At 53.1% G+C, this 25,648-nt stretch overlaps 1 protein-coding gene across 2 annotated transcripts in view; it reads left to right on the forward strand.

Annotated features, from left to right (window-relative positions):
- The first annotated feature begins 904 nt into the window (after nucleotides 1-904).
- The window catches only part of Fbln2 (fibulin 2), a 59,332-nt gene continuing 34,588 nt past the window's right edge, over nucleotides 905-25,648 (forward strand). For both annotated transcript variants that reach the window (XM_052174326.1, XM_052174327.1), the window contains exons 1-2: nucleotides 905-1,000; nucleotides 21,399-22,684. In XM_052174326.1, the coding sequence (XP_052030286.1) occupies nucleotides 21,412-22,684 (1,273 nt within the window). In that variant the 5' untranslated portion in view covers nucleotides 905-1,000; nucleotides 21,399-21,411. The remainder of the gene's footprint in view (nucleotides 1,001-21,398; nucleotides 22,685-25,648) is intronic.

Raw genomic sequence — 25,648 nt, forward strand, 5'->3', positions numbered from 1 at the left:
TAGCAGCACGCACAAAGGCCCTACGGAGGCAGGCTGGGTCAGACTTTTCCATTCAACTCTGGTCTCCCATCCTGGTTCCTCTATGATTCCCTGGCTCCTTCTGGGTTCAGCCATGTAACCCTGGACAGATAACCTTCCTTCTCTGTTTTTGTTTACTCCTGGCTGCCTCACATCTGTTCTGGGCTACAGGGTCTTACTCTTGGGCCACAGCTGCTCCTAAGGATGACGGCAGAGGCTGTAGGGGCCTCTGGCAGGTATGGGAAGTGATTTGTAGTCTTGGATCTCAGAGAGTGAAGCTCGCTGTTGGCTTTCTACCATGCACAGGCCCTGAGCCTGCTGAGAGTGGACAGTGGTGACCAGACACTAGGATACCTGCTTTCTTTGGGAGGCAGGCAGCCAAGGGCCCAGTAATGATATGTTTGAGTTTATATCTTAGACTGTTGACTGTCTCTTGGGCACTGTGCTGCGGATGACAGTGTTCTCCACAGCTCCCTACCCACAAAGGTGAAGGGACACAAAAAAAGAAGGGGGGAAAAAGAAGGAAACGGGGCAGGGTAATCTAGACCGCGGAGAACTGAGAAGGGAGCGTGCCCACTCCTGGTTTCTGCAGACCTGTCCCGGGGCAGCTTTGAGCCTGGGCAACTCTGGCCATCGCAGGGTGCTGGGTCCAGGAGAAGAAACTAAAGGGTGGCTCAGTACTGAGACATCTGAGTCTTAGTGTAGCCAGAGCATGGCGAGGGGGAGTGGAAAGAGGGGATCAGAGACCCGGACAGGAGAGCGCCGGCTCCTGGGCTCCTATATGGGCGGTTGAGCCTTGGGTGGGGAGAAGTCTTAGCAAAATCGAGGCCCCGCCCTGAGGCGGGACATGTGGGGCGGGGCCTCAAGGCCTGACTTGTCCCGCTCTTCTCCACCCCGCGCGGCAAGCCATCCGGGCTCTGGATTCACCGACGGCGGGTGCACGGACAGACTGACCGCAGCACAGCTCAACCCAGAGCGCCGGGTGAGTACAGAGTCCCTGGGTCTCCACACCGCGCTCCCTCTAGGTCGGTCATTTTCTCTTGATCGCTGACTGCATCTCTCTGGCCCTCCATACACCAGCCTTGTCCTTCAGGGTCTCCCAGGGTCACTCCTCCTAACCGCTCCACCCCCACCCCCACCCCCACCCCCGGCCCCCAGCGGGGAAGACTGGGCCTCTCTCGTCTGGTACCACCCTACCCGCAGTCACAAACTGCCACACATGCACTCGCGCTAGCAGAAGTTACTGCAAGCTTTGCAGAGGCACAGGCCACCCCAACTCCTAGTCCAGAATCTCTCTTGCAGGGGCTGTGCACCCTCACCTCTCCCACATCCCTCTGCACGTGCGTGCTTTCACACACACTTGCCTGTTGTAGGCATCCTTCAGACAAGCAGATGTGTCTGTGTTAAGCACGTGTGCGTTCACCATCCTATGAGAGTTTGGTTCAATGCCGGTTGGTTCGGTGCCACACTTCTCCCCATCCGCTATTTCACACACATCTCCCACACAGGCCTGCATTGGACACAGAGAGCCCGGCACTCAGGTGCACAGGCAGTGTCATGGTCTCTAGCATCTGTGCTTCTCCCGGTGAGTGGGAGCCTCAGCCTAGGGAGAAGGAGGTGGCTGCTGGGGTTCGTCTTAGCTCACTTTGGCAGTGGCCTGGGGGGCCCAGGAGGGGCCACGTCTTCAGGGGTGGGCTTGGCTCCTCACCACGTTTTGTTTCTCCCCACCTCCCTGTCTCCTAGGCAAAGGTCCATCTTTCCTTCCTCAACCATCCTGAGATCTTGTCTATCTGCTTTGCTGGGATGGGCACTTGGGGCAGTCAGAAGTTGCTCTGAGCCAGCAGGTGTTCTGTGACAGCCTAGAGACACGAAAGGACTTTGTGGTGGGGGTGCTTGTTGCTCAGAGGGTGCTGAACCCCGCCCTCTCCAGGAGAGCCCGGGTGACACGGGTGGCAGCAGAGAGCTCCCTGGGCTTGGCATTGAGTGGAGCTAATGCATAGTTGTGATGGAATGATTGGAGCTCTGGGCCTCACCTTCCAGAGGTGCCAAGTGAGTGTGTGGGGTGGAGGTAGGGGTGGGGGAAGTTCCAAGAGGAAAGGCAGGAGGGGAGATGTTGCCAAGGGAGGGCATCCCCTGGTCTTCTCGCCCACCCCTTCATCTAGTGCGGAGGAATCATGACTGGAGGCACAGACCCGCCAGCCCTGGCTGTGACTAGCTCTGCATGTTTTGCTTGGCTCTCAGTATGCTATTATTGTTTTTAAAAATTTAATTAGCTGCCAGCATTTACTAACTGGCAGCTTTCACAGAAAAGTCCGGATTTCCGTCTTTTCTTGAAAAACGCAAGCTCCGGCGGCGTAGGATTCATGTGCTTTTGTGGAGTGCTTCAACCAGTGCTGCTGGCTGCCTCCCTTAGGGATGGGCCGGGGGCAACTTTGGTTGCAGCCTCTACTAGGTCTTCCTTCTGAGCTCCGTCTGGCCTTTGGAGACCTATTCTGGTTGTGGTCCTTTAAATCCATTGCTATCTCAAGGGTGAGCCCAGGGTTGACTCTGTCATGCCTTAAGCCTCCTGCATTCAGGACCTTGGCCACTACAAAGGTAGGAGTGTCCAGAACTCAGGTTGACAGGGGATCCTAGTGATAGGGTAGACATTTTGTGCTGGTCTGTGGGAGTGATGGCCTAGTGTCCCCATAGGAGGAAGGTCAGAGTTCCTGGTGGACCTGAGATAGGCCTTATGTAGCATTTTCCTTCCTTTTCTGAGAGCCACTCTGTGAGGCCATACTGGTTCTTCTGACTGGAGAAGGGAGGCTCAGTAAGAATTCAGCAAACCAAGGAGCATTTTCACAACCCTGGAACAAAGCTCTCTGTCCTTCCAGCATTGAATCCTGAGAAAAGGAGACCTGGGTGTCAGTGACTCTGGAGTTTCCTGAGTTTGTCCATAGCTGACATACAGTAGGTGCTCAATAAATGTTCCTGGCATGTGTAAGGCATGGCGGTTGCTCCTTGTGATCACAGTGGAGCAGAACCAGGGGCTCAGGAGTCAGATTACACCCAGCCTGGCCCATGTGGCCCTTTGATGTCTGAGGAGAGTACAGCCCCCTTTGCTTTGACTCCTGTGGCCCTCAAGTGGAGGTCACAAAGTCAGGGCAAATCCATGGCACCGCTCAGGTGCGGCCTCTTGAACATCTTCTGGCCTTGTGACTTATATTTGGAAGCTAGGCAGTGAATAATTGTTTTTCTTATTTCCCTTGCTGGTCTTGGCAAACAAGATGCCCTGAGAGAGGGACTCAGGATACCAGCAAACCGAGCTCATGTTCCTGCAGGCAGCTGCTTGATAGGTGGCTCAGGGTATGGTGGCCGCTGTGTTATTCTAAGCTGAAATTTCTGTGGTCTTCCACGCTCATCTTCCACATGTGGCTGATCGTAGGCATGCTAAGCACCCCTGTGACATGTGGCTGCCTGTCCATGGCTCAGGGGACATGAGGTGGGTACAGCTAATCACTGGCCTCTCCTTGGTGCTTCTTGGTGATTTCCTGCTAGGGAGGTAATCTAGAGGTGGGGCCCTGCTCTGTCCCCCACCCCATCCCCTGGGTCTCAGTCTTTTCTTTTGTATAGTAGAGTCTTCTGGCATTTTCCAGTGCTCATGAGCTTACAGTGAGGAGGCAGATATGGGGATGACTCTCTAGCATTTTGTCCTGGCCAGGGTACAGATGCTCATGGGAGCTGGGGGTGGGGGGAGCAGATGCTGTGCGTGTTACTCTGCAGCTGATTTCCTAACTGGAGGAGATAGGGTGGGGTGGGATTCAGATGGGAACATGTTGTAGAAAGAGGGAAAGACAGTCAGACATATGCCCAGGTGGACTTGGTGTATGTGTGTGTATGTGTGTGTGTGTGTGTGTTCGGTTGTTTTTTTTTTTTTTTTTTTTTTTTTTTGAGACAGAGTCTTGCTATGCAAAGGGCTGGTCTAGACCTTGTCCTGTAGCCTAGGCTTAGGGATGGGCTTAAACAGCTCTTTGTGGAGGGATTTCTAAACTGAGAGATGAGCAGTAGTGACTGCTAGTGCAAGAAGCCCAGGATGAGATTCTCCTTGGTGTTTGTGTGGGAGAGAAAGGGAGGAGGTGGGGCTTTTGTGGGAAGGGGACAGAGGGACAGAGAAGGTGCGGGGTGTACAGCAGGGAGTTTGAAATTTCCTGGAAGTTTTTCCGCTTGCTTTATTTTGCTTCTCGAGACAGGGTCTTGCTATATAGCTCTGGCTAGCCTTAGCTCACTATGTAGATCAGGTTGACCTCGGACTCCCAGAGATCCCCCTTCCTCTGCCTTCTTAGTGTTCCAATTAAAGGAGTGTGCCAGCATGCCCCAGAAGTTCCTGGAAGTTTTGAACCAGGAAGCCCCGAGATGCAGGCCCTGTAAAGATGCTCTGGACACATGCAGGTTCCAGAGGCTCATGCCTCTGCAGAGTGGTACCATGTGGCCACTGAGCCCTCTTTAGAGCCAGGCCTGGGCTCAGAGCAGGCTTCGTCTTGAGAAAACATGCGAATGGGGAGCCGAGCCTGGCAGGGGTCACTAAGCTTCCCATGATATGAGCTGGTCAAGCATCATCTTTTGTGGCATATTATATAACTGTAAAAATTAGAGGATAGGCTATGTGGAAAGATCTAGAAGATCTACTTGAAGAAGAAAACGAGGGGCTGTCACTTGTGTAACCATGCTGGCTTTTGTCAGATCAGAACACACATTCACGTGGGCCTGCATGAGCAGTGGCCACTACCCCAGAGGAAATGTGTGACCTGTGTCCACCTGGGAGGGGCAGTGCAAGGGAGGTGAGACTTCCCACTGTATGCCTTGTTACATTTGGGGTTTGGGGCCTCGTCACTGCTGTAGGCTCAGAACATGCAGGAGAGGCTGGTTGGTGTTATCAGTAGCAGAGCCTGTGGGTCAAGTGCACAGGCCCTGGGGGCCACCCCTAGTGACACAGAAAACAGACCTCCAAACAGTACGTGATGCTGAAAGCCATCGGCGAGCGGGTGTTCGCTTGTGAAGTGTTGGGTGACGAGTGAGGGTGGCTATCGCATCCCTGTGTTCGTGACCTCCATGAACAGACGGATTTCTCCCTGGCACAACCTGTGAAAGTTTCCACCATGATTACATTGTGTGGTGCCAAAGTCACGCTTTGCAAAGTCTAGCCAGTGAGCCAAAGGAAATCCCCCTTCTTTTCCTCCCCCCTTCCTCTTGCCTCCTTTCCTGGGGTGTGCACTCCTGTTTAATCCCTGAGGGATGTCTGGAATGGGCATTTGGCATTTGGTTGGAAGCCCATGTCCTCACTTGGTCCGAGGCTTATAACCCAGCCCAGCGGGGCAGCTCAGACCTGACTCTTACATAGGGAAACACTGGTTCAGAAAAATGATCCTGCTTGGGATGAGGTTCACAGCTCTGCTGCCCAAATAGTGTGCTTCTTCAGGCTCATTACCTCACTTAGCTTCTGAGCATTGGTTTCCTAACCGTAAACTAGGCATTGCTGTCCTTTTCCAGTTTTGTCAGAGAAGACATGCTGCCTTCACGCAACAGAAGCACCTACTGTGTGTGCAATGCTTCTGAGTGCCGAGGCTGTCCCAGCGACCCAGGCCACTTCTTCCATATCACAGAGCTTGATCTGGTGGGAGACACAGATGGGAGGCAGATTACTACACATGCCCCTGTGAGCAGATGGGCAGGTGAGGATGCCTAGGACAGAGACTCAGCATTAGGGACCCCGTCCTGGGTACTGCTGGCAGGAGACAGAAGGCCTGTCAAGAACAAGTGGCCAGAACCAGCTACAGTATGAGACTTCTGCCCACTCCATGACCAAGGGCTATGGAAGTGGGTAGTTATGGAGGTGGGCAGGGCTGGCCACTGGAGGTGCCACACTGCTAGGGGACTCTGATGGGTCAAGGCCAGGTCTGGTTGAAATGCAAGATCCCCATGGCTGTGATGGGGAGAAGAGGCTGGAGGTGACATCTTGGGTTATCTCTTCCCCTTCATCAGGTTATCTCCTACCCTCTACTACAGTTGTTGCAGGGTGGCTCTGCATACTGATGGAGTAACTGAACACTGTAGGATGAGGACCTCAATGGGAGCAGTGGAAACTGTTGGCCAAACTTAGGAATGGTTGAGAGTCTAGTGAGCATTTTGTACGAATGTCCAGGGAGGTGCTTGCTGGAGTTGGGGCTCATGTGTTAGCTCCCCAAGTTTCCTTGCCAAACCAGGTGCCCCAAGGGAGGAAGACAAGCTATCTCTTGTGGCGGTCTTGAGGGTTGTGGGCTACAGCACACTCAACCTAGGTACAGCCAATCTAGAGGAGAGTGTAGGGGGTTCAGAGGTCTTGGAGGCTGACCTGGGAGGCAGCCACATCGAGACGAGCCTCAGGGAGCTGGAGAGCTTCCTGGACAGGGTGCAACCCCCACTTCGATGGGAAGAAAGAATGAAAGAGACTGGGTCCCTGAGAAAGTCTGGCTTCTCTTGGTGAGTGGTTTGATCATGAGAAGGGAGGTAGCTAGAAGAACCCTGGGGACAGAGAACCCCCAGTGTTGGGCAAAGGGCCAGTGGCAGGCATTTAAAAATACTTTGAACATGGAGGGAAAAGGCCAGAAATCTGAGGTGACAGGGCGGGGAAACCAAGGCTCTGAAAGGACATGATATGGCAGTCACATTAGAGAGGAGGAAAGAGCCAGCTCTGTTCTCCCTCACGTCCTCAGTGGTGGGTGCTCCCAGCCTCCTTTTGGCTTGTCTTTTCCCAGGGTCCCTTGAGGGTCAGGCTGTGCGTCATTTACAGCCATTGTCTTCGAAGTTACTGTAACCTGGAAACGGTACAGAAATGCCTCTGCATTTGGACTGATTGCTGCAGAGAAAGTGCAGGTCTAGGGGAAGGTTGCTTCCTTCCTCGGGGTGGGAGCCTGACTGTATTGTCCCTGGCCAGGGTCCCCGCCCACGTCTTCCAGCTGGCAAGGAAATGGTGCCACCCACCAGTCCTGGGCAGAGGCCAAGGGGGTGGGGGCTGGGGCACTGAGCACCATGCACTGCATCCACAGGAGGACAGTGCTTGCGGCAGGCCTGATCCCCCCAGGTCTCTCATCCCATTGGGCCTCAGCTGGCTCATCTCTGAGGTGAGAATAACGCCCTTGGCTCTGCTGACTTTGGACTCAAGGATGGCTTGCATGTGGAAAGAGGCTCTGAAGTGTGAGGAGGGCCGGGCGGTGTGTGGGATGTGTGGAGAAGGCTGGCTACTTGCCTTTGGCCTTAGTCACAAGGTACCTCTCCCAGCCTCAGAGTCTCCATCTGGGGAATGAGTTGAGTGACAGCCTCCTCTTAGAGGCAGATGGAGATGGAAGGATTGTCATAATCTGCGTGCCCTGCCACCAACACACTCTAGGCAGGTGGGCCGCACGGAACGCCGGCTTCTTTCTTGTTACCGTTCATTCCTCTGGTTGCTGAGGTGTTACTGTCAAGTTCATCTTTGGCTTCATGATCCTTGGTGTCCCCAGAGTTCATCATCCCCTACTTGTGACCCCCAGGATGAATGTCCAGCCTTGACTTTTATCCAAGGGAACATTCAGGAAATCTAGAAACTTCTGGCTTTAGGGGTCCTCTCAACCTAAAAGCAAATCAGAAAGACATTGCAGTATGGAACCCTTGGGAGCTCTGAGCACCCTCCCTACTAGTTCCCTTGAGTCTGACCTATATTGTGAAAACTGATGCTGAGGTAAGTGAGATGAACCAGGGAGGTGAGGGTAGGGAGGAAATGGAAGATGGAGAGGAGGAGGGGAGGGGAGGGGAGGGAGCCAGAGGGAGAGGGAGAAGGGGAGGCAAGGGGGAAAGAGGGGGAGGGGGAGAAAGGGAGAGGGAGAGAGAAAGGGAGAAGGAAAGGGAGAGGGAGAGAGGGACAGAGGGAGAGAGGGAGAGAGGGAGAGGGAGAGGGAGAATGGTGTGGAACGTGTGGAAAGGTAGGTAGACAAAGGGGAAGCCCTCCCGAGACCCAAGGATCAGGGCATCGAGACAGGTGGTCTTAATACATAGAATATCGTGTAAACACAATCTACCAATGCACTCCAGTCCCTGACATCCACACACACATATGATCATAAGAAAACACACAGGAACACACACCCATAGTCACATGTACCCATAGACAAACACTCCCTTTTCTTTTAATTTTATTTATGTATGTCCCTGTATGCATACATGTGAGTGCAGTTGCCTATGGAGTGAGCCACTGGGTTCTTCAGCCTCCACACTGCCTCCTAATCCTCACGAGGCCACCTACTTTCAGTTGCCTAGCAACCATGGGTTTGATTTTGAGCCCCATCTTCAGGAGCACCCAGTTTGGTCCTGATCCCTTGTCTTTGCCTCAGCGGTGGTGGTCTCTTAGCAGGGTGGGAGGTAGGGTAGGGTTTCTCAGACCCTCATCCTGATGGTTGTACCACGACTGGGTCTAGATCTTGCTGGGTTTTGCACACCACTTGCTTCTCTGGAAATCTTGAGAAATACCCAAATTCCAGGTCTGTGCCAATAGTTGTTACTCGGCAAAGGGCTTTGGGAGTTGTAGAGAAACCAGCTGCCATCTCCCTTGGCTGGCATCTCTGTCCAGCTGTATTGGCAGCTGAGGGAGATGGGTGCAGAGAGCCTGTCAGTCACTGAAGGACCCAGAAGGTTGTATGGTCTGGGGAGTGGGGAGTGGCTATGCTCAACAACCAGGGCTGGAGAGCTGGCTCTTACTCAGAAAAGGTGGGGAGTGGCCAGGTGAACGGGAGCCCATCACATGTGAGGCTACATACTCATACATGACCCTAGAATTAATCTTCATATTTCTCTCAAAAAAGTTTTGAGGAAAAAGGAAAGACAACTCAGAGAAAGCCAGGGCAGGTGAGAGCCTGACCCAGCCCTGAGGGGCTCTCCTTCCCCAAAAAATGTGTGAGTAGCTTGTCACACAATGTGCTCTTGCTGGACCTGCAATTTGTGGGTGGGGGAGGCCTCTGGCTCCACAGCCTGGACTGTGAGAGACTGTGGGTCCGTGTCATTAGTGGCCATGCTGGCTCCAACCCCATCCCTCTCATTTTCTAGGAAGAGATGGGCTGGCCCTTCTCAGAGGCTTGGATTCCACAGAGTTGGGTTTTATTGCTCCTAGTTCAGCATCTAGGGATGTTTGTGTTGAATTTTCTTTCAGCTCTTGCCTGGCAGTATGGAGAGCCATGCTGACTTCCAGCCTTGTGTGGCTTCTGGCGTCTGATGCCTTAGCGGGGAGTGGGCCATGAGGTCTTCTCTTGTACTGTCTGTGTCTGCTTTAGATTTCAGGATTTTCCTGGTTTTATAATGGGAGGAGGGGGAGGCACATTCCATTTTCAAGGCCTGGAGCAATTTTTAAAACAATCCTTTAATAGGATGGAAATTTTGAGGGGCCCTGTCTGTGCTGTCTCACGCTGGCCTCTGTTAAAAGGCTTTTCCATTTCATTCTCGGTCTCCCGTGAGGATGGAGGTGTTCTTCTGCACTGGGCTGGGGCCTGAGCTCAGAGAGCCACAGCCTTTCACCTGCAGACATACAGCAGGGGAGCTCGCTGGGCTGGCACCTGACAAGGCCTGTCTGACTCTGGGGCCTGAGCTCTGGGGCTGGTCCCCAGGGCAGGGAGCTGTCTGAGGTGCTGGCCAGTGGTGGAGCCTCTAGCTGTGTTGGGGAAGTCAAGAACTGACTCAGGACTTCCCTTGGTCTGTAATGCCAATGGGTAAGCAAGCCTGGCTCTTTACTCCCATGTATCCAGCTGCTGCCCACTGGCCTATGACTGTTCATCCCTTGCTGATGTACCTGGCCACCACCCACCTCCATCCTCCATCTCCTCATCCACCCAACCGCCACCCACAAATGTTCTAAGCCACCCATGAATCTATCGTCTTGTCAATCTGTCCTCCCCTCATGAGCAGCCCACCTACCGGGCTCCCATGCTCACTAGCATCCATTTTCTTATCCACTTTTCTGGGGGATAAGTTCATGTGCCCATTTATTAACTCACCTTTTCGCCCATTTATCCTTTTTCTGATCCTCTCAGCTAACTAGCCACTCACCTAACCACATATACACTCAACTCCACACCATACCATCTGTTGGCCCACCCACTCACTATCTACCTGTTCAGTCATCTGCTTACCCATTCACCTACCCACCCACCCACCCACCCAGTAATACTCCCTTATATCCATATACCCTACAGACACCCAATTCACCCACCTATTACCTATAGATCCTCTCGCTTATCCACTTATGCAGTCATCCATCTACCCACCTCCCTAACCTCTCATCCACTTTCCCATCCATCCATCCATCCATCCATCCATCCATCCATCCATCCACCCACCCACGACTATCTACTAACTCCCCTTTAGCCACTTCCTAACCCTTTGGGCTTGCTTTAAGCATGGGATAGGACTAGTGGGTTGCAACTTCAGAGGAGAAACATCTCAGGTTAGGGTAACGATAAGAGGAGGGTTTGGGAACCAGGAAGAATCTTCTGGTTTGTTAGGAACTGGTTCTTTGGAGGGCTTCAGAGGGAGGAGACAGCTTGGGAGAGATGGGTGGCTTGGAGAGTGATTTTTGGACTTTTTCATTTTAATTGGGAGGCCAGGCACAAGTGCTTGCTCCACAGAATTAACCTGTATGTCTATTAAGACTTGTGAGTTAGTGACAGCTCAGTTGGAGTTAGCTTGGGTTAGCTCATGCAAGGTTTGGCTTTTCAATTAACTTTAGGTGTAGCTAGTGCAGGTTTTAGGCAGCTGTGGCCATGCTCCCCCACCTCCTTCCTTCCTTCCAGCAGAACTGGCTCCAGTGTCCGCAGTTTCCTTCTGAGGACAGGATGACTTCAGAGATTCTTGATGCCTCATACAGGGCGGTAGACAGGTTGTTCTCCACTGTCCTCCCTGAGCTGGGTCCTGTAGCCTCTGACTGACTTGGTGTCCACCACTGAGCACTGTTGTGTGGGGAATGAGAAGAGCTGACTGGCATGCAGTGGGCCCCAGAGGGGCATCTAGGGCTTGTTCTTACAGAGGGGTGTGCTAGGTAGTCACATCCGTCCTTTGTGCCCCACAGAGCTTCACCGTTTACAGAGGGCACTGAGTGGGATCAGTGGAGATGGCCCAGGCAGGAGAACCTGGAGCTAGACAAGGGTCAAGGGTGCACAGATGTAGGCTGGATGGAGCCCCAGGTAGGAATGTTGAGATCAGTCTTGGCCCAGGCAAACTCTCCTCACTGCTCCACCCTGGGACTGCTTCCGCTTCGTAGGCTTTAGTAACAGGGGAAGGCATGGATGGAGCGCCCTCGAGCCAAAAGCAACATTTTCTTTTCTCGAAGGTTAATGAAGAGTGCTGGGCGTTAAAGCTGTGTAATTTTTCACCTGCTTGACCTGGTTATGAGATTAGCAGTTCATACCTACGAAGCCAAGGGTCAACCCTCACCCGACACTTGGCAGAATTTTATTCTTTTCTCTCTTAGGGAGGAGTGGGAAGGGAGGGCAAAGCCTGGCTGTTCCATTGAGAGCTTGTTTTAACAGCATTCTCATGAGCTCACCCCTTTGAAGGAAAGCCCAGGGTCTGGAGAGTGGGTGAGGAACTGCCTGGCACCCTGAATCTCACGTGGGGCCAAGCACGCTTATTCAGTTTTTGTGTTTTTCTTTTTAAGACTTAATGTATTATTATGTAGCCCAGGCTTGCCCCAAACAACTTAATGTATTATCATGTAGCCCAGGCTTGCCCCAAACAACTTAATGTGTTATCATGTAGCCCAGGCTTGCCCCAAACAACTTAATGTGTTATCATGTAGCCCAGGCTTGCCCCAAACAACTTAATGTATTATTATGTAGCCCAGGTTTGCCCCAAACAGCTGAGCTCAGGCATTTCTTCCACCGCAGCCTCTCAAGCTTGGACCATACACATGTGCCACCATGCCTGACTCTGGGGCATGACTTAATCCACGTCTTGCATTTGGACCCATCGTTTCCCTCCTCTTCCCAGGGTATTGGGGGTTGGGTGTCCCGTAACCTTTCACTCACCGTCTTCAGCCTCCACAGTACTCCCTGACCTACTCCTTTGCTCAAGTTCTGTGCCCTGGAGGACCCCAGACCCTTCCCTGAGTCCCTGCCGATTCCTTCCAAGCACAGCCAAGCTTGGTCGGTGACACCATCCCGAGTTGTGACGCTGGGTCACAGGAAAGGAAGTAGAGCTTCAGATGGAAGGCCGACCCAATGACAGTTAGCAGACTGTGTGTGGCTCACATCTCTTCCCCTCTGTCCATCCCCCAGCTCCCTGCTCCCTTTTGATACATTTTTAAATGGCTTTTTTTTTCTTTTGTGAAGCATCTTATGGAGGAAAAGCACATGTACAGAATGTGTTTCAGCGTGGGATAGAGCAGGAGAGCAGACCCTTGGGTGGTACCATCTTCATGAATCAAGAGCCTCTCCCTGGAAGGCACCGTGGCTCTGTGGGCCCTTCTTCCAGGAGACTTGGCAACAGGGAGGCATGGCAGCCTATAAAAGGGGTGTCCAGCTTTTTGCCGTTGTCGCCTACAGTGTGTGGGCTACATTCACAGATCTGCTGGAACCATAGGGCCTGCAGGCTGGAGGCTGGACATGCCCGCTTGGCAGACTGGGCTTTTCTAGATTTCCTGCTTTCTAGAACTGGGATTGTTTTCAGACCTTGGGAGGAGATGTGTGCAGCTTCTCTTTGAATTCCAAGCATGCTGCTACTGACCTGTGTGACTGAGGTCGTTCACACCGCTTCTCCCCTGACCCCCTGACCCCCTGACCCACTGCTTTCTTGTCTCCCACTTCCTATCTCCTGCTGTCTCTCTTGCAGCCACCCACAGTGGGCCAGACTGATTCATGCCCTGGGACCGTTGCACATGCATTTCTTCTGCCCATTGCCATCCCCCAGACCTTTGGATGGCTGCACATTTTGGAAGGGGGCTGGATCTCAGTTTAAATGTCACCTCCTCAGCCTCCTCTCTCCTCTTTTACTAAGGGTGTGTCTAGTTCTCTGTCACAATGCCCCAACCGTCTTACTGATTTCTTTCCTGCTTTTTTTTCTACATTAGGTTATTGGTTCCATAAAAGTCAGAATCAGTTTCTCCTTCTCCCTCTCCCTGTTCCCTCTCCCCTCCCCTTTCTCTTTCCCCTCCCCCTCTCTCTTTCTCTTTCTGTCTCTCTCCACTCTTTCTTCTCCCTCTCCCCCTCTCTCCCTCTTTCCCTCCCTCCCTCCCTCCCTCTCTCCCTCCCTCCCTATCTATCTCATGCAAATTCTATATTTGTTTGCTTTCTGGTTGTTATTGTTGGTAGTCCAACTTTGTAGCCCAGGCTGGCCTTGAACTCATGATCTTGTGTCACAGTTTCCAAAGTGCTGGGATGACAGTTGTGCCCCCAGAGGGAGGACTGCTCTTGTTCTTGTTCACTGTCCCATCTTGGCATCTGGCACAGGGCTGATGGGGGTGAGGTGGAGAGCTGTTTGCTGAACTGAGGGACTTGGGTTCTGGTTGACATTCAGGTCTGAGCTCAGAGCCCTTTATCAGCCTTTCTGATTGTGGGTCTCGACAGCGAATGTAGTTAAATGAGATAAACATGCCCAGACCCCCGCAGCCTGGTGTCTGGCATTGTGAGTATGAACCTGACTAACCTCAAAGCTCCCAACTAATGGTCTGTGCCAAGAACAAGATTATTTTCTCAGTGAACTAATGACTTCCTCTTATCAGATGAGGAGTGCCGGGTCATCCTCTAATTTCCCTTTTGGCACTGGCTGCCAGGAAGCTTACTACTAAAGTCAGGCTTCAGGAGCAGTGGTGGCTTCCTGTCAGGTCTTCCCTGTCCCTCTCTGTGACTTAGTCACTCTCTTTGGCTTTTGGCTTTGGAGTGCATGTGTGTGTTGGGCTTTTTTTTTTTTTTTGGTAAAATATACACACAATTTTTGTCATTTTTGAGTGCATGTGTGGCTCAGTGTCACTAAGAGCAGCTACAGTGTTGTGTAGCTCTCACCATATCTGTCTGTAGACTCTTTAATCCTGAACAGAAACTCTGGCCACCCGGTACCAGCTCCCTCCATATGTCCTAGCACCTGCCATTTTGCATTCTGTCTGAGTCCAGCTGCTCTGTGTAGTTTTGTAAGTGGACTCTTTAGTGAGTGTCCATTTTGACCAGCTTGTCACTGGACATCATGTCCTCAGGGGCAGCTACATGGGGGCCTGTGCCAGAATGTCCTTTCTGAGGCTGGTGGTAGTCCATTGTCAGGATACGTGGGTTGTCTTTACTGGCGTCTCTGCCAGTGGACAGCATGCAGTGGCTAGTGTGGGCATTTGGGATTTGTTTAAAAGACATGGTCTCATCTTTCTGGACTTTAGGTGAACCCAGGATAATCTGTGCATTTAAAGTAGGTTCTGAACAATTTTAGAACCAAGTCATTGTCAGTGCTTTTGCTTGTGTGTGTGTGTGCATTTGTATGTCTCTGTGTGTGTGTGTGCATTTGTATGTCTCTCTGCGTGTCTGTGTGTGCATTTGCATGTCTCTGTGTGTTTCTGTGTGCATCTCTGTGTATGTGTGTGTCTGAATGTGTGTTTGACTGTATGTGTGCATGGGTATGTTCTGTGTGTCTTTGTATGTCTTTGTATGTGTGGGTCTGTGTGTGTATGTGTGCATTTGTATATCTGTGTGCATCTCTCTCTGTGTGTCTGCCTGTGTGTTTGACTGTATGTGTGTATGTTCTGTGTGCCTTTGTATGTCTTTGTATGTGTGGGTCTGTGCAGGGCATGTGTTTGCTTTTGTCTCTTTGTGTCTGTGTGTACACTAGATATAGCTCTGCATGGCTCCAGTCCCTTCCACCTGCTGTCTCCCCAGTTGCCAAGTGTTGGCCACTAATGACTCACATCTGTATCTTTTCCAGCTGCTTGCTCTTGGCTGCCAGGTGTCTCCTCATCTTTGCATACCTCTCCCTGGTCTTTGGTAGGGTGAGGACTGAGCTCTAGGGCCCTTACCCTGCAGGATCCATTGATAGCATAGTGCTGCACTGAGGCTGGGACCCTGGGTCCCCAGGAGCTATGGCTTACTGAGGCATGCAATGCATACACATCCATATTCCAGACTTGAGGCCAATGGGGTCTTGGGACCCTCTCACCATTGAGGGTCTTGAGGAACTGTAGGCTGTTGGTTGGATCTGAAGAGACTGACACACTGAGGGTGATGAGAGGCTGGACACAGTGGCCACTGAGAAGAGGATAGGGAAGGCAAAGGACAGGACGAATGACTCTGAAGTTTGAGGCCATCATGGTCTACACGGTGAGTTTTAGGCTATCCAGAGCTACATGGCAGACTGTATCTCAAACAGAGGAGAAGCCCAAGTCTTTGTGGAGTCAAGACTGGGTGCTCTCAGAGCTCACAGACAGCTAGTGAGGCTAAGTTTGGCCAGAGCAGCAGTGACGGTGTGGACAGTTTGGTGTTATAATACAAGGTCTCATGGGTGGAACTGTGCACAAATAATCTGGGTGCTGGCTTGCTGTCCTCTGGCTGCATGTGGGGATGGGTCTAGCAGCCTTGGGTGGTGGCCCCCTGGCCAGGTCGAACTGATTTCTCTTGTTCTGAGTAGCTAACAAAAAGGGCTTGCATGTATTTATTCCCCAGCTGTCAGCCCAGCTGTTTGCAAGCCCCAGGGTTTTCTGTAGCTGCCTGTCATTTAAGGGAGATTCCCTCCAAATGCTTGAGAAGTTTTAAGGCATACGGCGCCAGGCTGAGGTCTTCATCTAGAGCTGCCCATCCAGTGCAGGCTACCAGTTAAAGCAGGATTTCAGACACACAGAGAATGAATATGTCCTAAATATCGCAAGAGCTTACTTACCCTAAGTTAGTGCACATGGCTGTTCTGAAATCCCAGCAGGACCGCATGCCCTGGGTTTTTATTTTCTAGTTCTAGCAGGCCTCTTCTTGTCAGAGTCAAAAGCTGTCAGAACTGGAGAAGCAAAGGACTCATCTTGCTGTGTAACCCAAATCACATGTTGTTGACAGTTTCAACTCCCACAGTTTATATCTTCAGTCAACCATGGTCCAAAATACCAAGTAGGAAGTCCCAGCAGAGATCATTACAGCCTTGAAATGGTGTGGATTCTGGGGCAAGCGACGACATCTAGCACCCTCCTGCCTGGGACCTGAGCCGTTCTGTTCAGCGGATCCACACTGTGTTCACTACCCTCTTGATAGTCACTTCATAGGCGGTGGCATTGTTGTGGAGCTTGCCTTTGTCCCATGCACTTAATCATAGCCCCAAAGCACAGACGTGCTGACACAAGAGCTGACAGTGGTGATTGGTACGCCAGCGAGGGACGGTGTGCTTGCCTGTGGGACAGGAGTAAGGCTTGCAGTAAAGGAGGAAGGTTGCCTGCTGCTGAAAGTGCTTCCATTTAAAGTCACAACAAACATGGAGATGTTTGAAGTCTCAGGCACCCCTGGGGGATCCAGGGATGCTCTCCCAGATGATGGGGGGCTTGCTGGGGACTGCCGTAGAGTGGTCATTGCTCTCCTTGGGGGCAGATCCTACTTTTACAATGGTAGCAATAGTATGTCTTCCTGGGGACACTATGACCTTCCAGTGTCCTTGACAGCTCAGAGTTGTACAGCAGTGCAGATGTTAACTTGTCAATCCCTTCATTGGTGGACTGTGGTTTGTAGAGGGTCAGGGAACAGTGAGGATGTAAGGGGGAGCTGTGCCCAGTTACAGAGCCCAGCAGAAGTCTAAATGCCCTGGAGCACCTGTGATTGGTACCACAGAGACCTGCTCCTCTTGAGCATCCTGCTCACGCAGGGGCCAGTGTGAGAGGGGTGTGGAGAGAGGGTGTCCATTGTGTGCCCTTGGAGAGAGAACTTTGCTGAGTGAGTCCCTACCCATAAGGCCCTGTGCATGGTGAAGTCAACAATTGTCTAAAAGTTAGAAAATGTTGTGTGTGCATGTAGTCTGTGAATGTGCACATTTGTAAGTGTGCATGTGTATGGAGGGCAGAGGTCAGTGATGGTGGCTTCCTCTTTCTCCACGTTACTTTTTGAGACAGCTTCTCACTGAACCTGGAGCTCGCTGATTCAGCTGGAATGGCTGGCCAGAAAGCCCCAGGGGTCCTCCTGTCTCTTCTTCCCCAGTGTTGGGGTTATGGACATGTGTGACTGCACCCAGATTCTTAGATGGGACCCAGGGATCAAACTGAAGTCCTTGTGCTTGGGAAACAATTGAGGCTGGCCCAGCCTCTAGCTTCCTGAGTGTGTCCTTCTGTCTCAGGAACACGCTTGCTTTGTACGTGTTGGGCTGTCACAGTGACTGGGTTTCTGTTCTTTTTCCTACCCTTCCCACTTAGCGGTCCACTTTGAAGGTACACTGAATCCCTGCTTTCCATGGTGTAGGGTCCATCAAAGGGTGTGGATGTCAGGCTGCAGACAGGACAAAAATGGAGTTGTGGCCACCTGGGTGTGGAGAACAAAGGGGGGGGCAAGAGGAACCAATACTATCTATGAAGGAGGAGGGAGTTGGGGAGCGGAGTTGTGACCATGGGGAAAGGTCCAGAGGGAGGAGTGGACACATCCAGCCTCTATGCTTCTCTCTATGTCAGGACAGAAAGCTGGAAAACTAAGACAGGATTGCAGCTGAGTCCAGCCCTCCTGGCACAGAGCAGCACAGCTCGGGATAGACAGCCATCCAGATAGTAACTCATCTCACACAGTGGTGCTGTCATCCCACAGACCAGCCTAGTGCTCCCTGGGTGCGGAGCGTGTGCCAGCTGCATATGATGCCATGTAGCGTGGTGGCTTCAGGGCACATGGGACGGAGTTGCTCTCATATGATGCTGTGTTAGCATCCATCCTATCTGCACGTCATCTCTGGAGGGTGGGGCCCACAGGGGAAACTCTGGGACACTCCGGCTATGTGTGGTTGAGACCTTACTCGGGAGCACTTTGTCCTTGTCGAGTTCATTGGACATTTGTGGAGGCTGCTTGGATCTCCCTTCCTCCTCTGACACCTTCTGGAGGGGTGAGGACTTGTCAGTTGGGGTGAACCCTCAGGGCACCAAAGATCCTTCAGATTCTGTGTGTGGCATGGGCACAGCTCCTTCCTCCAGTGTTATCTTTATGATATGTGTGCTTCCTGACTCCCAAATCCCGCCTGGCCCAGTCCTTCACATCCCCTAGTGTATCCATGGACCTCCATCTGTTGCTCTGTCTTCTAGGATTCCAGAACCCTTGTCCTTCACCTGTCTGACCAGGTCCTGTCTGTCCACAAATTCTGTGGACTTGATCTTCACAGTAGCAGCCCTCTACCCCGACCCGCACCTCCCATCCCCACCCCCTCAGTCTTGTTCTCGTGGACCTTCCACACTTGCCGCTCTGTCTGTACCTGTGCCACACTCAGCACAGAGCAGCCACACAGTCATTGTCAGGCCTCTCGGCTGCGGCACCACACATGTCCCTCATCAGCAGAAGCCTGGCCCGCTTCTGCCATTCTCTCTCTTGCTCACCTGTCGCCAGGTCCCCCGAGGCTCCCCCTCTCATCCAAGTTCCTCATCTGCCTCCCTCTGCCCCTGCCTCTAGCTGTGCACTTGCTGTTCAGAGCCTAAAGCACTTTGCCCCAGCAAGCCGTCCAGCCTCGGTCAGATGCCACCTCCTGAGACCTTCAGAAACTTTCCCTGGCTCCCAGAGATAGCAGTCTTTGCACGCCCACCCTTCCCCATTTCTCTCTTTATTTACTGTTTAAGAGCCATGAGTGCCTGGCACAGGTCGGTGTATACTGTCCACCCTCAGGGCCGTCTGCTATAGGAGGTTGCCAGGCTGCATGTCTACCTTGCCGATGGGGTGCCCGAGTGCCACCGCAAGTCTCTCAGGGGAGGCAAAACACAGTCCGTAAGAGGGGTCCCTGTCAGTGTTCCCCCGTGTGAGAAACAGCAGAGTGTCAGTTGGATGCTGCTGTTCACAGTCTCCTGTATGCCCAGATACTGCTGGGGTACCTCTGAGAGTTGGGAATGGGAGTGTGTGGGGGGGATCTGTGGTCTGAGCTTCTCCTCAGGGTGTCTTCCTGCCAGGCAAGAAGGGGATGGCTGAGCCTGGTATGGGGATAGAATCTGGTTTGATTCTGAGCGGTAGAAGAGAGAGAGGGCCTTCTCCAGGAGATTTAGGCGTGACTCTTTACAATGAAGCTCCCTCCCCCACTGCGATCCTTGATGAAAGAGATGGTCCTTGCACACCTAAACTGTTTTATTTGATGGAGGATGTAAATGCATACACCTTACTAAGGGTGAACCAGGGATTAAATATCTTTTGTGGGAAGGAATGCCCAGGAAGGGATGCTCGGGGGCCTATCTAGATGCCTCATTAGCATGGAGAACTCCAGATTTTTATGCTACATGACTGATTGTCATGGTCTTCTCAGCGGGGTGTCAGGGTTACATGTTGCAGATCAGGTAGTTTGGCAGGAAGCTGGCTCCACACCTGCCATTTTCAATTCTGAGATTCCCTGGGGTTTGAGCTTGCTCAACCTTACCAGTTCTTCTTGCCCCACAGGAGGTCAGCCAGGTGGCCCATCTTACTAGCTGACAAAACCCCAGTCTCTGGACATGCCTAGCACATGTCCCTGGTGCCTGCAGCTGGTGCCTGCAGCTGGTGGTGACCAGCTTGGCATTACTCCAGTGCTGCCTTCAGGGCTCCGGCCATGCTGACAGACCATGGTACCCTGGCTGGTCTCAGAGGAAGCTTGGCAACTCAAGCACATCCATTCTTCAGAAAGCTCAGCAGTCTCTCTGCTCCTCTTTCTCACCTCAGACCTTCAAGAAGTCCGCATCTTCTTAACGTTTGACCTGAGAGTAGGGTGTGGTGGTGCAGACCGGTTACTACCCCAGTACTTGCTAGGCTGAGGAAGGGTTCAAGGACATCTATGAATACAATGTGAGATCTGTCTCTAAATAGAAAAAAAATATTTTCCCTTATTAAAAAAAAAGGATGACTATTGAGGTTCAGGGACTATACTTTGTTGTATTTTCTGAAAGATAAATAATAGGGCTGGGCTTGCCCAGTTAGTAAGGCAGGCATCAGGGCCTGGGCTCAGTGCTATGTCCCTGTAACTACAGCTCTGGGGAGCCAGACAGGAGGAGCCTTGGGGGTCAGTGGCCAGCCAGGCTAACCTAATTGTCAAGTTCCTGGCCAGTGAGGGACCCTGTCTCAAAGGAGGTAGACAGTGTTTCTGAGGACAAAATCTGAGGTTGTTCTTTGTAATCAATCAAACACATGTGCAACAGACATGCTTGTGTGCACACGGATGTCTCCCCCCAGAATATTTGTATGCATGTGCGCGCGCGCGCGCACACACACACACACACACACACACACACATCAGACAGGTACCATCAGAAAAAACTGATAGTGTAAGAGCCCCCATTTGTGATTTCAGGGGATTGTACCGTCCAGGGGCTGCCCTGATGCTGAGTCACTCACTGCCTGTGGAGACCTGTAACTTTTGCAGGAGGGAGGATTGGTGGAGAGATGGCATATGAGTGGTTGTGGAGGACTTTGAGGAGAGTGTGGAGTGCGAGGCTCCTGCAAACCACAGGCTGTACGTATGGAAGTGGCTCCTAGGCCACTCTGGTGTCCAGGGAGGCAGGGAGGCAGGGAGGCATGAGGAGGAGTTGGATGAGTTGGGCATCAGGCAGGGCAGGTGGGCGGTGTTGTGTGGAGCAGCAGAGCACTGAGAGCGGACTTGGCAATGACCAAGAGAGAGAGACAGTGAGACACTACGAGGAGGTGGCAGGAGTGTCCCAGGTTGGCCTTGAAGTCCCAGGGTCTCATGGGATAGATGGTCTTGAGCTCTGGAGTCTGAGGGCTACAGACTCCAGAGCATACACAAGGTTGGATGTCTGTGCCACCCTGCAGGGGGTCTGTTCCTACTCAGCACCTCTAACTTCGCCCCCTGACAAGCAGTCAAGGGTCTGGAGGAGGAAAACTGTTCTGGCGGCTGTGTGTGGACACGGGCTTGGGAGTGTGTGTGCAGGAGGCCTGGGCAGGGAGACTGAGTGAGCGTGCACTCTGTGTACTCGCTTAGCTTTAGCAGTGTGTGAGACTGTGGGTTAGATGACTCAGAAGGCTCAGGCCCCCCTGATCACATAGGTGTGAAGCCACATTGCTGAGTGACATGCGTTCCTGTTCCTGTATCTTCCTGTCTGTGTTTGTCTGTGTGTGAGAGAGCCAGGCCGAGGGGTGCATGAGTGTGCATTAGAGGAGGAGATGGCTGTGTGCTGTGTGTAGACATGCTGGGGTGGGCACCTCACTTCTCTGTGTGTGTCCTTGGTGTGACGGACTTCCTCTCTATCCTTCTAGGGCCTCTTGAGACATGCTGCTGCTCCAGGAATCTGCAGGAGTGTGGCTGGCCTTGGCCCTGGTCACGGCTCTGACTCTGAGCCCAAGCATCGCTGTCCCGTGGCAGGATTGCACAGGTGCTGATTGTCCCCCACTGGAGAACTGCATCGAGGAGTCGCTGGAGCCAGGAGCCTGCTGTGCTACCTGTGTGCAGCAGGGCTGCGCCTGCGAAGGCTACCAGTACTACGACTGCGTACAGGGAGGTTTTGTGGATGGTCGCGTACCAGCCGGCCAGTCCTACTTTGTGGACTTTGGCAGCACCGAGTGCTCCTGCCCACCGGGTGGTGGCAAGATCAGCTGCCAGTTCATGCTGTGCCCCGAGCTACCACCCAACTGCATTGAGGCTGTGGTAGTAGCTGACAGCTGTCCGCAGTGCGGCCAGGTGGGCTGTGTCCACAGTGGCCGTAAGTATGCCGCTGGCCACACCGTCCAACTCTCATCCTGCCGGGCCTGCCACTGCCCTGACGCTGGTGGTGAGCTCATTTGCTACCAGCTTCCTGATTGCCATGGGAACTTCTCAGATGCTGAGGAGGGTGACTCCGAGAGGCAGTATGAAGACCCCTACAGCTATGACCAGGAGGTGGCTGAGGCGGAATCTACTGTGGCCATTGTGAATGAGGTCCAGGCAGGTGCAGAGGGCCCCCCAGCTGCGCTGGGAGCTGGGAATCTGCCACCGTCCTCCATCCGAGTAACCCCCTGGCCAGTTGCCCTCCCCAGGCCCACGGCAGCTGCTGCCCTGGGTCCCCCAGCACCTGTGCAGGCCAAAGCCAGGAGAGTGACGTTGAACACTGAAGAGGAAGAGGAGGAAGAAGAAGTGGAGGAAATACTAGCCACTGAGCCACCAGTGGTGGGCAGTCCTGGAAGGCTGGACAGCTTGCCCACAACATCCCCAGCCAGACCTGGCCTTCCTGTCCAGGAGAAGGAGGTTGAAGCTAAGGCAGGACCTGAGGAAAACCTTATTCCTGATGCTCAGGCCACTCATCGAAGTGTCATGCAGGACCCTCTGCCTAGGTCAGGCCCAGCTGGTCTCAGCCCATCGCTGGCCACTGACAGCCCTTCAGAGGACCCAGTAAAGTCCAGCAATCACCCTACTCCATCTACACTGCCACCTGATCAAGCCCAGGTCTCACCCTCCCCAGAGACGCCTGAAGAATTACCCCAGCATCCGCAGTTGCTACCCCGATCTCGGGCAGAAGAAGACACAGACCCCAACTCAGTACATTCTGTCCCCAGAGATGATCTTGAGGGTAAGACCCTTTCCTGTGTTCCTGCAGGGCCGCTGAACCTGGAAGGAACTGTCGCTGACTGTCCTAGCTAGCTCCTTGCACCGCCGTCTCTCAGGCTTGAGACAAGGCAGTAGGAGTTGGTAGAGGTTCTCAGGGCTGTTCTCTTGAAGGCCTAAAACAGAGTGGCCTGGGCCAGGGGAGGTCTCAGCAGCTGCTCTCATAGATCTGAGGCAGAAGGGCACAGAGCTGTCCTTGTTCTAGGAGGTACAGGGCCTCTGGTGGGCTCTGGCTGAAGGCACAGGAGGGTTTCTTCATTAGGGTAGAGCCCAATCCTGCCCACTGGAGTCCAAGGGTGTCTTAGCAGTAATCACAGATGCTCAACTGCCTATGAAGGCCCTCCTACGGAAGCCCAGCTGTGCGCTGGTGGCAGACAGGGCATGCTCTGTAGTAGCTCTAACTCTGCTCCTTCTAGCAGGAGTCTGGCTAACTCATCAGTCCTCTTCTCGGTGCTGCTCCAGTGGCTCACACCTTATACAAAGTAGAAGCTAAGGCCCCTGTGGTGACTACCTGTCCTTCTCATCTGCCCAGTGGCCTCCTCACCTCTCCTCCCAGCCCCTTGCACTCCCACAGTCAGCCCAGGCCACTGGGTTCTTGGCCAGGCAGCCTCTGACCCAGGGGCGTTTGCGCTTGCGCCTGCTTTTGCCTGAGATGCTCCTGGAGGTGTCTGGATGACTTGGTGCTACTTGCACACAGTTGGTGCTCTATAAATGTTGGATGATGGACAGAACTGGTGGGAGACCCAGGCTTCCTCCTCTCTTCCTCTTCACACCAGTTGGCTCCTGTGGTCCTCATACCACCAGTACCTCTGCTTCCAGCCTGCTTTCCTTCCTGTGACTCCGTGCCTGCAGCTTGCCGGAGAGGCGTGACTATAGGGGAGGCCTGTGACTGCCTGGGACCAGGCCCAAGTTATTCTCCACCCAGCCCTGAGCCTGGAAGTGCAGGGATCAGGGAAGGACTAATGGAGTGTGTGTGTGTGTGTGTGTGTCGGTGTGTGGGTGCTTAATGCTCTTGGCCTGCATTCTCTGGGTTTCCAGAATAGAAACAGCCCTGGCTTCTCTAGCTGTTTGTGGCCAGTGGCTCTGTGGGACCTGGGACCAGCCCTGCTCAGTTGGGGGAATCTTTGTGCCTGTCTTTCTCAGATGTCTTCGGGTTATGGTGTTGATGAGGGCTGGTGAAAGCTAGGCCTGGAGTACCTTTGTCAACTGCAGGGCTGTCCTAGCAGGGACCCAGCTCATGCAAAGGCCGGGAAGACTGTAGTGAGCAGGTAGGTGAGCGTTGAGGTGTCAGCTGGAGAGGGTTCTCAGCCACTGTCTTCTCCTTTGGTTGAGTTCACCATCGCCACCACTTCATGACTCCATGATGACAGGCGAACGGCCTGGCCCTTTATACCTCCATTTTTCCATCTGCAGGAGGCGAAGATGCCCTGCTTTGAGGCTGTTTTGAGGCTGCAGTGAGCTCCTTTGTGGCTGTAGTTGGCATGAGCTGAGTGCTCACCGAGGATTATGAGATATGGTACTGATTTTATTCCCATCTGTTCTTCAGCCACAGCTCCCTCCTTAATCAGGCGTTCGTGGGGCCCTGACCATGCCAGGGGCTGAGCAGGAGAAAAAGGCAGCCTTAGCCTTCCCTTAGGGCCTAGCAGAGAGGAGTGCATTAAACGAATAAAGGTGCAGCCAGCGGGGCATGCAGCTAGTGAGGGTGGGCGACAGCAGGCCTTATGTGGGTGGGGCTCTTGATGGCCTGCCAAGCATTTGAAGAAAGTGGAGTCTGGAACATAGGGTCTTCAGGCTGCTCTCGGTTGGTCGGGAGTTTGGGGGCCTGTGTGGGGGAGGGGCTGGAGAGACAGTTTTGCCTTACACTCGACCCTCTGGGCTTACTGAGAAGCAGGCCGGAAATGACCCCAGCCCAGTTGCCATGGCAGCCCTGGGGCCTGGAGAAGGTGGTTTCCCTCCATCGTCCAGGACCAGCTGGGGTGGGGATCCTGACTGGGAGTCAGAATTGTACCAGGGATCCCGCTGCCTCAGCTGGGCTGTCCCTGCCTCTGAGCATGTCCAGATGTGGCTTAAATGGAAGCCACATGCTTGCCTCTCCGGGCCATGGAGAAGGGTTCTGACGTCTTTTTCTGCTGTCAGTCAAGAGGCTTTGGAAGGGTGCTGTCTCTGCTGTGCAGATGTAGCGGAGGGAGCCATAGAAACAGCAGGAGGTGGCCCTGACCTGGAAGAGGCTCTCAGAAAGCCGGGCAGGAAAGAGTCCCTTCCTGGGGCCCTGCTCTGCAGGGCAGGTGTCTATACATTGGTGCTTAAGTCCAGGTGCCAACTTCTCTCTGTCACAGGCACCATCTTATGGGTACTCAGTGAGTATTAAGCCCTTTCATCCCCACCAAAGCACAGAGGGTTCCAGAGATCTCTGCCTTCTGGCCCGTGGACATGGTGACAGGAAATGGCAGAATCAGGGTCATCTTGAAGTCATCTTGCATTGCTCTGTCCTGTGACCTAGGTTCTGAGATGCTGGATAAAAATTGCAGAGCGAAATTCACATCTCTGCCCTGAAAGAGCTCTGGGAGATCCTGTTGCTGTCCCGGGCTCAGTAGTCACCACTGTGAAGGCTTCAGTGAGGAGAGGCTGGGGATGAGGTGGCAGTGCCCTGTGCCCATATGGGGTTGGGAGAGCTCTGACTTCTTCTGTGGATAGGGAGGCCTTCTGGAAGAGAGAGTGACTGTGTTAGTGTTGTGGTCACTGGGAGACTGGAGGGGGCTCTCCAGGCACGGGGAGTGTCTATATAAAGCCTCTGCAGCCAGTTGAAATGGAACTCCTGTGGCTTATATGAGGAAGAATTGTTGGGGAAAGGGAACTTGGGGCTCTGCTAATCTCTGACCTCCCTACTGCCAGCTCACTGGACCTGAGCATTGGAAGTGACAGGGCTGCT

This window comes from Apodemus sylvaticus, chromosome 2, assembly GCF_947179515.1.
Source record: "Apodemus sylvaticus chromosome 2, mApoSyl1.1, whole genome shotgun sequence".
Classification (NCBI taxonomy): Eukaryota; Metazoa; Chordata; class Mammalia; order Rodentia; family Muridae; genus Apodemus; species Apodemus sylvaticus.